General features: G+C 37.9%; 1 protein-coding gene across 1 annotated transcript in view; it reads left to right on the top strand.

Moving 5' to 3' along the window:
• The window catches only part of LOC109244206 (5'-3' exoribonuclease), a 20,624-nt gene extending 12,677 nt beyond the window's left edge, over positions 1-7,947 (top strand). Inside the window, exons 2-5 of the mRNA XM_019411264.1 lie at positions 5,261-5,385; positions 5,607-5,921; positions 6,010-6,179; positions 7,305-7,947. Coding sequence (XP_019266809.1) covers positions 5,261-5,385; positions 5,607-5,921; positions 6,010-6,179; positions 7,305-7,693 — 999 coding nt within the window. The 3' untranslated portion in view covers positions 7,694-7,947. The remainder of the gene's footprint in view (positions 1-5,260; positions 5,386-5,606; positions 5,922-6,009; positions 6,180-7,304) is intronic.
• The last annotated feature ends 5,481 nt before the right edge of the window (positions 7,948-13,428 follow it).

Below are 13,428 nucleotides of genomic sequence, written 5' to 3' on the forward strand. Positions count from 1 at the left end.
ATGATCTTTCCAGGATAAAGCTGGATTTTAAATGCTTCGGTCTTCTTTCCTTGTGTTTTCTGTTGGCCTCCATCATCTTGCTGATTTCTTGCTTATGCTATCTTTGCATGATCATCTCGCTGATATTCTTCCTTATTTATCTTCTAATTCTTCCTTCTATGTGTGACTATTGCTAATCTTGCTCCTAAGAATCAGCTCTTCTTATCTTCAGGTCTTCAATTAAAGGTATTTGATTATCCTTTGATTTTTTCTTGTGAAGCTTCTTGACAGATCTTCTATCCATCTTTATAATTATTCTTCCAATAGTTGCTTTGATCTTCCCCCCGTTGATGTTAAATTGGTCGTCCTTCGATCTCAGTCCCTTTCCTATTCCTGCAAAAACCATTTGCCATACTTAGTTCTGATTCTAATTTTGTCATCATAAAAATTAGGTGCTAACAATTGCCCACTTTTTGATGATGACAATAAAAATTAGAAAATGATTAATCTAAAAAAAATTGAGATCAAGACTTGTTACTTCCCTTAGTGAGCATGGAGTAAGTTTGACTTACTCCGCCTGAGTCGGTGCTACCGCTTCAAGTGCTGCTACGGCTTTAAGTGCTCCCCCTGAGTTTATTCTCCACCTTTGGCATCAACAAAAAGGAAAATACAAAGGAACTAGACACACAATAAAGCATATTGTTGACTAAATACGGCAGATAATATGTAAGTCAGACTACATACCGAACAGTTGGCTAGACAAAAGCAACCAGTCAAAAAATGTAAATTTAGAGTTTACAACAAGGTTACTGAATCACCAGTCCAACACAAAACATAATAATTGTCCAAAAAAATATTCCATCAACTAAGCAGAAATACTTGGTTTGTCTTCATCACCTGCAACAATATCTTTCTCGATCATAGGATTAATATCATCAAATATGACATGAACAAATTCTTCTACGCACATAGTAGGCTTGTTGTAAATCCTATAAGCTCTACTAGTGTTTGGGTAGCCAAGAAATATACTTTCATCACTCCTAGGATCAAACTTTCTAGATTGTTCTTATCGTTGTTGTGGACAAAACATTTACATCCAAAGGGATGAAAATAACTGATATTTGGTCTCTTACCTTTCCATAGTTCATATGGAGTCCTTTTCAAAATAGTTCGTATAAGACACCTGTTCAAAATGTGGCATGTTGTGCTTACTACCTCCGTCCAAAAGTGATTTGGCAGGGAATGTTCAGTGATCATTGTTCTTGTCATATCTTGCAGGGTTCGATTTTTTGCGCTCCACTACTTTGTTTTGTTGGGAGTATCTGGGTGTTGAAATATTGTGTGTGAATCCTTATTCATCATAGAATACTTTAAAGGATTTGCGTTCAAATTTGCCTCCATGATCACTCTATATAGTAGAAATGTAGTATCCGTTTTCTCTCTGTACTTTCTTGCAGAAGATCTCAAAGTTCTTTAGTGCTTCATCTTTATGAGCTAAAAATATTACCAGGTAAAGCGAGAATAGTCATCTATAGTAACAAGCGAGAATAGTCATCTATAGTAACAAATACGTACCTTTTTTTCTCCTATACTGGCAGTTCTGGTAAGACCAAAGAGATCCATGTGTAAAAGTTGTAAGGGCTTAGGAGTAATAACTATATCTTTAGACTTGAAGGAGGTGGTTTGCTTACCAAGTTGACATGCATCACATACATGATTCTTAGAGAAATGAGGCTTAGGCAGACCTATGACCAATTCATGTCTAGACAATTTTTCAATTAGATGCATACTAGCATGACCAAGTTTCTTATGTCACAACCAGAGATAATCAGATATAGATGCTAGACAAATATGTTTATTTAGGTTTTTAATGCAATCAAGAGTATAGACGTTACCATACCTTTTTACGTGGCAATATAGTGATACCTAATTCATCTCCAATGGCACATCTTGTCTTTTTTAATTTTACTTCATATCTCGAGTCGAATAATTGGCTAATACTTAGTAGATTGTAGTTTAGCCCATCCATAAGATATACCTTTAGTTTAGCCCATCCATAAGATATACATCAGTAATGTCGCACATGTTACTGAATGAAACTGTTTTTATGCCAATGATTTTTCCCTTTTGAGCCATCACCAAATCCAACATTACCTCCATCTCTATTCTTGACTGATTTAAATAAGTTTTTATCATCCGTCATATGACTGGAACACGCATTATCAAGATACTGTTTCCTTTTGTGGTTCTTCTTGTGGTGTTCCTTCAAAATAGAAAAGTTACTTCCTTTCGGGTAACAAGTTTACTTGGGTCCTTTTTGGTTAGATCTGATGTTCCTGCATTAGTTTTTGGTCTCCATGCCCATCCTTGATTATGACAAAATCTGTAATTTGAGTACTTATGTCCAAACTTGCCATAGTAGTGATATGAGGGAGCAGACTGTTCATTAGTAACAGATTTGCATGTAGACTTACTTTGTCTATATGTGTTATTGGTAGGTCTTTTTCCGGTATACTCAAAAGATTGAATTGGCTGGTTTGACCTAACTGAACTGTGACCGGTGGATTTATACAGACCATTTATTTGCAATAGTAATTCCTGACCTTGTTCCTTAAAGTTATCTTTTTCGAGTTCACAAACTTCAAGATTAAGTTCCCGATCCTTCTTTTCCCTATTTTGGCCTCTTTATTTCATTTACAAAATCTTTTAATGCAGAATCTATAATTTCTTGTAATTCATTACATTTGTCGCAGTTGTAGGGTCTTACCTTACTTGTTTTTCCTTTAGCCGTAAGGCAGTGATCTGCTAAGTCTTCATGATCATCATCTGAAATGTCTTCATCAGTCCAGCATCCAGAGAAATCATTTTCATGAAGGGACACAAAGCATATATTTGCGGTTTCGTCATGATCTGTTGTGTCCTCATCACTCCAACACCCAATTGATCTACTCTTCTGATATTCTTTGGATGTCTTCCTTTTTAGTTATGGGCATTCAGCCTTGATATGTACATACTTTCGACATTCATAGCACTTTCCATCATTTCTTTCCTCTTCATTGAAATTTCTTGGTTTAATGGAATTTGTTCTGCCTTTCTTGGCGTTCCTGAATCTTTTCATTAGGCCATTCCCGGTTTTGGATACTATGGCAATTTCTTCTTTCAGGGCTTCTAAATAAATACTGAATGTAAAGTGCAGGAAAGTAAATGATATAATGATGTTTTTATATTAGTTCATATTCAATATGGATCCTAATCTAGTCTCTTGGGTTGCAAGAGGGTCTCTCTGTAAGCTCCTTGGTGAATTTGTAACAACTTCGTTGATGTGTTTCCTACATACACACCAACCTTAATTCTACAGTTCTCGTTTCTTTAGACACAATGCCTCACCAATCATTTTATCTCTCTTCTCTCTTTTGATTACACAATAATCCTCACTAAAATACAATGCTTGTTAAGAGCAGAACAAAGAGCTTGGAAATTAAGCAGACTAAGTATGTCTTGAGTCTTCGTCTTCTTTTGAATATATAGCAGTTGATGCTCATCCTTGATTTCAGCGATTGATTTGATTTCCTTGATACAGAGATAGCAACCCAAAGGATTTGATCATTGGAAAAGATATATTATGATCTTTTCCAAGAATAAAAGGTGGAGCTTTAAATACTCCGGTCTTCTTTCCTTGTGTCTTCTACTGGCCTCCATCATATTGCTGATTTCTTGTGATCTTTTCCAGGAACAAAAATGGAGCTTTAAATGCTTTGATCTTCTTTCCTTGTGTTTTTTGTTGGCCTCCGTCATCTTGCTTATGCCCCGGTTAGGAGGTGTGAGCGTTTGGTTGTGGCGGGTATGAGAAGAGGTAGAGCGCCGCCGCCTATGAAGTATTGGGGAGAGGTGATCAGGTAGGACATGGTGCGAGTTCAGATTTTCGAGGACATGGCCTTGGATTGGAAGGTGTGGAGGTCGAACATTAGGGTGGAAGATTAGGAGGTAGTTGAGCGCTTTTCTAGTTCGTACCGGGTGTGAGGCTAGTCTAATAATGTTTTGTCTTAGACTGCTAGTGGTTAATATTGTGTCCACACTATTTTTCCGTTTTTATAGACTGTGCAATTATTAATGGTTATTCTTATTGCTTTTTCATCTATTTTCTGGCTCATACGATGCTGATATTATCTTCCTGGCTTCTGTCTCTTTCCGTCTTCTTGAGTCGAGAGTCTATCGGAAACAACCTCTCTACTCCTCCGGGATAGGGGTAAGGTCTGCGTACACACACACTACCCTCCCCAACCCCACTTGTAGGATTTTACTGGATTGTTGTTGCTATCTTCGCACATTCATCTCGCTAATATTTTTCTTTATTTGTCTTCTAATTCTTCCTTTTCTGTTTGACCATTGCCAATCTTGCTCCTAAGAATCTGCTCTTCTTATCTTCAGGTTTTCAATTAAAGGTATTTGATTATCCTTTGATTTCTCGTTTTCCTTGTGAAGCTTCTTGACAGATCTTCTTTCCTTTTATAGAATATTCTTCCAGTAGTTGTTTGATCTTCCCCCGTTGATGTTAAATTGATCTTCCTTCGATCTCAGTCCCTTTTAGATTCCTACAAAAAGTTGCCATACTTAGTTCTGATTCTAATTTTGTCATCATAAAAACTGAGTGCTAACAGCCATGAATCTCCAGTGCCACTTTAGAGCAAACCTTTTTTCTGTAGGTTGAGATTTTTAACTCCCAAACCTCCAATTTGTTTGTTACTTGTGCCTATGTTCCAGTTCACCTAAATGCATCTTTCTTCTATCTCGATTTCCCTACCAGAGAATTGCACCTTCTCCTATCCAATTGCCTTTCCACTTTTCAGGCATAGGAAATAAGGACTTAAAGTCAGCAGGAATCCCATCCATCATACTTTTTATTGAAAAGCTAGTTTGGAGAATTAAATTATCTATTTTCAGGGCTAGGGGAGGTGGCTTGGCATTTGATGCTCTTCGAAAAGCTAGAGAAAGTGAAATTAGACCTGTAGTTTGTTGAATAAGTGATCAACTAAGAAGCTATCTTTTCACAGGTGAAGAGGTTCTGTACAACATTTGGTCGGGGGGGGGGGGGGGGGGGGGGGTAGAGTTCAACGATCAGTAAAACCTTGACACCTATTTCTATTTGTATAAACTAAATCTGCTTCTATAAAATTCTTTTTTCTCACAATTAGTTGCCTATGTTAGGTTTCACTGTTAGTTGATTTTGATCCATCTAATTGCATATTGAGCAACTAATTTAGTGCAACTTGTTCAATAACAGGTAAAAGTTCTTTCATTGACAGATCATGATACTATGTCTGGCATCCCCGAAGCACTGGAAGCAGCTCGTAGATTTGGCATTAAGATTATTCCCGGAGTTGAAATCAGTACAATGTTCTCCCAAGGGTTAGTCTATTGATTTGGTTTAATGTTCTACCTTAAACAGGGCAAATATGTGAAATTTATTTCTTGGCTCTCTCTCTCTAAAGTACTCTATGATACAACAAGGTCTTTCTTTAATTTTCTGTTTTTGGTGTTCCATTACAAATTTGACGACTCTGTTGATCCTGGAGATTTTCCAGTCCTGTCATCACTTCACTGCGGAATTTTAAAGGTTTTCATTACAGGAGGGACTCTGCATCAGATGAACCAGTGCACATTCTTGCATATTACAGCAGTTGCGGACCAGCAAAATTTGATCAACTAGAGAAGTTCCTGAGTAGTATACGGGATGGACGTTTCCTCCGTGCGGAGAACATGATTTCAAAACTTAACAAACTGAAGTTGCCCCTTAAGTGGGAGCAGGTAGAAAAAATTGCAGGAGAAGGAGTTGCTCCAGGGAGGTTGCATGTTGCTCGTGCTATGGTTGAAGCTGGCCATGTGGAGAATCTAAGACAGGCATTTTCCCGATATCTTTATGACGGAGGACCTGCTTATGCTACGTAATTATCAAGCTTTGGTTAGATTAAATCTATTGCTAAGGTTATTTTGTTTCATTGAAAAGTTTGATGAAGAGTGGCTGTGGTACAGGGGAAGCGAGCCACTTGCAGAGGAAACCGTCCAATTTATACGTGAGACAGGAGGCGTGGCAGTTTTGGCACATCCATGGGCATTAAAAGATCCAATAGCTGTTGTTAGAAGATTGAAAGAAGTCGGTCTACATGGTATAGAGGCCTACAGGAGTGATGGAAAACTCGCAGGTACCATACATTTTGCCCTAGTGTTTAATACTTCAACTGACTTTTGTGAATATGTTACCTCTAAATGCATAAAAATTAACTCATAGTAATAATATAATTGCATTATAGCAGAAAGCGCAAAATCAAGTTAAATTCTTATATCAACAATTATCCTCTAACTTTTCACCTTCCCCTCCCTCTTCTATTGGTTGGACATCAAGCCAGATGTGTTGATTTTATGAATTCTTGTGCTTTTATCATTAGTGAAGGACTAGTATTGACAGGTTAGCAATGATACGAGCAAGTTTCTGGAATGACAGGTTTTGTATTTTGACTCTTCTTGATTGTTCGAAGAAAATAGGATGCTTGCAATTTCTCTGTTTGCTAAGCATTGCCCTTGTTTCTCCCAATCTTCATGGTACATAGAAGTCGTATGCCAAAACTATTTAATGTAAATGGTTGTGCTAACTACCTTTGACAGATTCCCAGCCTATTTAGAAGTCAGTGCTTTTGTGAATGTTTCGTCCTTCACCTTGTTTTATCGTGTTCTTCATCTTGATTATATTTCGGGGTACATGTAGCATGTGGGAGCTGGTGCTCGACTTAAGCATAAATATAGTGAAAAAGTTGAAAAATATTTATTTATTCCGAGTTTGTACCCACTACCACATACTCCCTCCGTTCCAGTTTATGTGAACCTATTTCCTTTTTGGTCCGTCCAAAAAGAATGAATCCTTTCTAAATTTGGAAACAATTTAGCTTAAACTTACGATTCTGCCCTTAATGAGAAGCTTTTATAACCACACAAATACTCTGGGCCCCTTTTTGACTTGTTTAGGACCACAAATTCCACAAGTCTTCATTTTTCCTTGAACTTCGTGCCCAGTCAAACAGGTTCACATAAATTGGAACAGAGGGAGTAGTTGTTATAGTGGGCCGTATCTGGACTTTTTGTATGATATATGGATGGAAGAGTCGCAATAGAATCAAGCTGAATTTGGGACCGCTATTCGAAATCTTAGGGAAACATTGAGATATCTTATCTCATGCCTGCTTTTCGAGAAACAATACTAATTGTTACTCTGCATCTTTGAAATGCCTGATCTGCCTTTAATTATATTTCCATTCACCTGTTTCTGTGAACAGCATACAGCGACCTAGCAGATGCTTATGATCTGCTGAAGCTTGGGGGTTCGGATTTTCATGGAAGAGGGGGGAAGCAGGAGTCTGAGGTGGGAAGTGTGAGCCTTCCGATGTTGGCTGTGCATGAATTCCTGAAGGTGGCCCGTCCTATCTGGTGCAGAGCGATTAGGGAAATTCTGGAGAATTACGCAGAAAATCCATCAGAAACGAATTTACAACTTATTATGAGTTTTGGAAAGCCCAAAGTTTGCAGGGGCATTTCTCCTGTAAGTTGTTCCGGTGATTTTATCAGTCGATGCTTATCGTCCTGGTTGACAAATGACGAGAGACGGGATGCGGAATTTGAGGCCATCAAATTGAAGCTTGCCGCCATCTCAGTCAGTCAAAGATAGATGCAAGCTCTGCAGTGCCGCAATAAGGATATCCATTTTTGCCAAAATTTTGGGACACCATGGGTGAATATATGGTTATATCTGTAGGTGGTAGTTTTCTGTTCTGTTTCCTCTCCTCCTTCCGCTCCTCGTCCTTCTCCCTCCCCCATTTTTTTGCCCTGTTTCCTATTATTGTCTCCTCTCAAATTTACATTTATATGCCACTATTATATGTGGTTGACTCAGAAAAACTGCAGATTATTTCTTGCATTACCTCTTCAAAGCTACTGAATACTATCGGAAAATGCGGTTAAGGCAATCGATATCAGGGCTAAAAAAAACCCTTGCAGAGCTTATACTGGTTAGTGGTTTTACACTAGTTTTGATATAGCATTTATACCCTTTCCAGAGTAGTACTAAAAAGGGCTGAAGGATGAAACATGCAAAGTAAAATAAGCACCTGACCTGTTGGTCTTAAGCACTGTCGCGCTGTTCTTCCACTTTCTTTTTCATAAAGTGTTTTATGCAATTGCCATGTATAAAACACATAAAAGCAGTAGCAACTATATGGAGAAAACTATTTTGCTGACACAAGTAAACAAAAGCGGAAAATAAAAGGTACAGAATAAAGAAAAAAAGAAAAAGAAAAAGACAAATAAGCAGATCAGCGTGGGCGGGATGCTAGCTTAAGCTTAGGGGCTACCTAGATTGTGCAATTACAAAACCATTTTTATTTATTTATTTATTTATTTATTTATATGGTAGATCTTGATTCTACTCTATCTAGAAAAGAAATTTTTAATTTTTTAAAATTATATATAGGGGTGGGGGAAGGAGAAATAGGGGAGGAGATTACAAGGCAGGGGAATAGAATCCTCATCATTAAGGTGAAAGTTCAAATGACCAACTATTCAAAAAAAAAAAAGGTGAGAGGGCAAAAGATTGTGTTTGACTATTCAATTTCTATGCAAAAAACTTTAAGAGGTCTGTAATAGAAGTTGATATTCCATGCATATGCATGAGCTACACTAGATAAAGCTATATCTTTCGTAGGAAAAGTTCTTTTTTAAATAAAAAAAAAACAAAAAACGATAGTGTTACGTCATATGTTTTAATACGTAAAGTACGTCGTAAGTCAATTGATGTAAGCTTGGAAATAAGATCATCTTTGAAAATATATAATGTAAGTTAATCATGTTACCTTGGAGGTTACAAATATTTAAGATCATTAACTGTAGGTACCAAGAGGGTTGGAAGGTTTATAAGCTAAACGAATAGAAGAAAATAAGTTTCGTTGAAAGTCGGCAAGTTGGGAATGTTACAACCCGTACTTTTGGGGTGAGACTTGGGTGCTTAACATGATAAGAAGGTGATGTTATGAGATATTTTAATGACAGTTGTGTGTTAAGATATGAAGTCAAACGAGTTATGAAATAAAAGTCGATGAAAGTTGTCACAAGTTACGTTCATATATTTAATTGAAATTTGGATCTAATGTCACTGAGATTTTCGCCCAATATACTTAGATTTATAGACTAATCCACCCATCAAATAGAAGATCTACGAGTCTAGTTTCCAACTCATTAAACCATGCGTCAATACGACATCAGAATAGAAAGATATTCACATTTTCGCGAGACTGTGCAAGCAACTCCCTATGGGGCCCACTTAGGCGGTGGACGACCCTTGAACATTTTAAAGTGGTTTGAAGGCTCATTTTTGGTCATTTTCGACCAAGTACAGTTCTCAAACTCTCTCAACACCTCACTAAAAGTTCTCCAAGGTTCCAAGTCGAATCCATGGTGGTTTTACCTAAATCTAACCTAAAAAATTAGCCTAAGTGAAGAAAAGAGTCCCAATGGGCGTTATGATGTCATTAAAGGTGCTTGTAAGCTAAGGGAAAATTTGGTTTGAGTTTATTCTAATTATTTAAGGTAAGTATAACACCCTATTGCTTGTGCTTAATCTTATCTATTTGTTGGTTAAGTTAATTGGATGAAGAACTACAAGATAGAACTTGAAGAGGTATAAAAAGTTGTTGTCTCTTATTGGACTATTTTGGAGTTGTATATATGAGTTCATATGGCTGGAAATTGTGGGGAATAGCTTGGTTATAATGTTGTTTTGCTCTTCAATATGCTGAGTATGTTGATGATGTTATAATTAAGAGAAGAGGGGACCACACAATACCTAGAAGTTGTTCATGTTGTGGTTATATCTTGTTGGGCTATTTGATATTACTTTTATGATGGATATAAGGTTGGAATGCCATGTCAATATATATATATATATATATATATATATATGTTGGACCTATTGATGGTGTTGTAAGTACAGGGGAGATGGGAAAAAGGGTTGGGGTTTAGTTCCAATCCAAGTTTGTCGCTCGTCGTGATAAGTAGTAGTTTCGCTGGTGACGTTGGTGCACTTATTGTTGTGTAGATTGATTTGTGTTGTTGAGTTGTTGGGTACGTTGTGGTGCTGAACATATATAGTCGAAGGCTGTATGTGTTCTGGTTGTTTTTATGGACTTGGAAAAAATAAAGAAAATAAGGGAGATGCTACCCGTTTTGATATAAAATAAGCTTGTCGTTCGTTGTACGATAGTTGCATCTTTCGTAGCTTAACGATAACATTATTATGGTTGTTGTATATTAAAGTACGACGAGACGAGTTCAACGTGGTTATGGGACAGATTGTGATAATGTATGTTATGACTAATCCTTCCTTCTTTTGGCATGATCCAGGTAACGAAACGTAAACGTAAAGTTATTCCATAAATGGTTCTACTCTTAGTAGGTAAGTATGTGTACGTTATTCATTCCGGTGCAATGTAATCTAAAGCATGTCTAAGTATGTTCCTGAGTATATATTGAGGCATATGATAAATATTTTAATGTGCATAATGTAGTATTATATACATATTCATTTACTGCCGAGTTACGATCGGTTGGGCAATTATGCATCTTCATTTACCATCAAGCTACGGCCGGTCGGTCAGTTACCACCGGTTGGGCAGTTATGTATTATTATTTGCCACTGGTTGGGCACACATATATTTATGACCGAGCTGGGGCCGGTGGGGCAGTTACCATTGTTCAGTTGGGCAGTCATGTTACGATATGGATAAGAGTCCCAAAGCGAGGCATTAAATATACAAGTATAATTAGTATGCATATCATGGCCCTTAGTGGCACTTCGGAGGTTTAGGTTGATTCTTATATCTCTCTCATTGATGTTGGATTATTGTTATTTTCAGTTCTGCCTTACATACTCGGTACATTATTCGTACTGACGTCCTTTTTGTTGTGGACGCTACATTCATGCCTACAGGTGTAGGTAATCAGTTTGACGAGCCTTCATAGTAGACGAAGTTAACATTCAGCGAAGGATCGGTAAGACTCCACTTCATTCGGAGTGCAGCCGAGTCTATAAGTCATCGTGTCAGAGTTTTGCTACAGACTTATGGGTAGGCTGGGGCCATGCCCCGACCATGTTTCGACATCAGACTCTTAGAGGCTTTGTAGACACATGTTCATTATGTATAGCATGTCAGAGGCCTTAACAGCCCGTGTGTATTCATGTTTTGAGTTCGATGGCTCGCTGATATAGCATTTTCCCACTTACAGTTACACATTACGAGTGATGGCCATGTTGGCCCAGGATAGTTACAGAAAGAATGAGTTCATCCAAGTCGGCCTATGTATGTTCTAGTATTCGTCGAACGATCATGAGTTACAGAGTGGTTTGCTCCCGCCGGTACGACACCGGGTGCTAGTCAGACCCCCCCAGGTTGAGTTAGTTCAACCTTAGGATATCATTATTTTGTCAATTTCATTGATGATTGCTCAAGATATTCTTGGATTTTCCTAATGAAAGATCGTTCTTAGTTATTTTCTATATTCTAGAGTTTTTGTGATGAACTAAAAAATCAATTTAGTATTTCTATTCGCATCTTTCACAGTGATAATGCCTTAAAATACTTATCCTCTCAATTTCAGCAGTTTATGACTTCTCAGAGAATTATTCATTAGACGTCATGTCTATATACCCCCCAGCAAAATGGGGTTACATAGAGAAAGAATAGGCACCTCAGTAAGACTGATCGTACAGTTCTCATTGAGTCTCATGTTGTACTGCATTATTTGGGACTTGTTATTTGATTAACCAGATGCCTTCATCTTCCATCCAAAATCAGATTCCGCATTCAGTATTTTTTGGGAGCATACGTTTCGTTCATAAATTCGCTCCTGGGAAAGATAAGTTAGCTCCTCGTGTTCTCAAGTATGTCTTCCTTCGGTATTCTCGAGTTCAAAAGGCATATCGTTGCTACTCACTTGATATTTACATGTAACTTATATCAGCTGATGTCATAGTTTTGAGTCTAAACCATACTTTACCTATTTTGACCACCTTGATTTTCACGACCCAAAACCCCGCCTTAATCGTGATGGCACCTAGTCTCTAAGACTAGATAAGCCGATTACTTACAACAGTTAAACCAGTGAAACATGATATTTTAAAATAGAGTTAAATGTAAATACCAAAATAAATGTGACATAAGCCTACGTGGCAATAATCACAATAATTCTGTAAGTCCCCAAAAAATTTCACCTCAAAACTCGGGGTTTCGTGATGCCAAGGCGGACTTATGTGTTGATGATTGTAGAGATTCTTCGCGGCAAGCTTGCTCGTCGCGGTACAAACTTTTTTCGATTGAACAATGCGTTGGGGAGTTGAAAAAAAATTTTGGCAGAATAAAGCATTTTTGCAGTCCACTATGCGACTGCAGAATCACTCTGCGGGCCGCATATTGGCTGCTGAGTGCAACAGAAAAGTGGCCAATTTTGGAGGGTCATTTTGCGGTCCAATATGCGACCGCATAATGCTTTTGCGAGCCGCCCAATCCATCGCAGACCCAGCATAAATATTTTCAGAGGGGAGTCATGCGACACATTATGCGATCGCAGAACTAGTCTGCGTACCGTAGACCTGCCGCAGACTTGACCCGAACAACCCAGTTCTTGACATTACTTCTGCAGCCCATTTTGCGGATCGCATATCCATTCTGCTGTCCACTCTGCGACCGCAGAGCTTTGTTTGGGGGGTCCATTTTCTGGTTTTTATAACCCGGCCCTATTTCGATATATAGACGTTAATGGTCATTTGTAAGGTAAAAAACTGATATTTTAAGAGTGAGGAAGTGATCTAGAGTGAGAGGGGGTTCCTAAACTAATTTTTCATCAATTCTTTCTCAAGGCTTGGAGGATATTAAGGAAAACTCACTAGGTCTTCATCCTAGAGGTAAGATTCTATTCCCTAGTCCTCAATTTTGGGATTTAACTAAAAATAGGTAATGAGAAAAGTAATTCTTGGGTGTGGGGGTTGTTCATTATGCATGCATGTACTATCAAGGTTTGTGGGAAGATTGTTGAGCTTAATTGGGTAGACTTTGGGTAGTGGGATGAAGGAATTCGCCATAGGAGGACCTTGAAATCATAATGCCCACCTAGTGTTTGATAAATTGCTCAAATGAGCTGGAACCATGAACTCCTTCCTAATTTGTGTTCAATTTTGCTATATTTCCAAATAGATCGAAGTGGCTAAGATTTTCGAACATTGTAGTAATTTAAGGAAGCTCAAGGCAAGGTATGTTGGCTAAACTTCTCTCTTAGAATCAAATCCCGCGATGTCCTTGTAAGTTCTAAGTTGTTCATTATAAATTAGCTATTCCCAATAAGCTTGGTGTCGAAAGG

This window comes from Nicotiana attenuata, unplaced genomic scaffold, assembly GCF_001879085.1.
Source record: "Nicotiana attenuata strain UT unplaced genomic scaffold, NIATTr2, whole genome shotgun sequence".
Lineage (NCBI taxonomy): Eukaryota > Viridiplantae > Streptophyta > Magnoliopsida > Solanales > Solanaceae > Nicotiana > Nicotiana attenuata.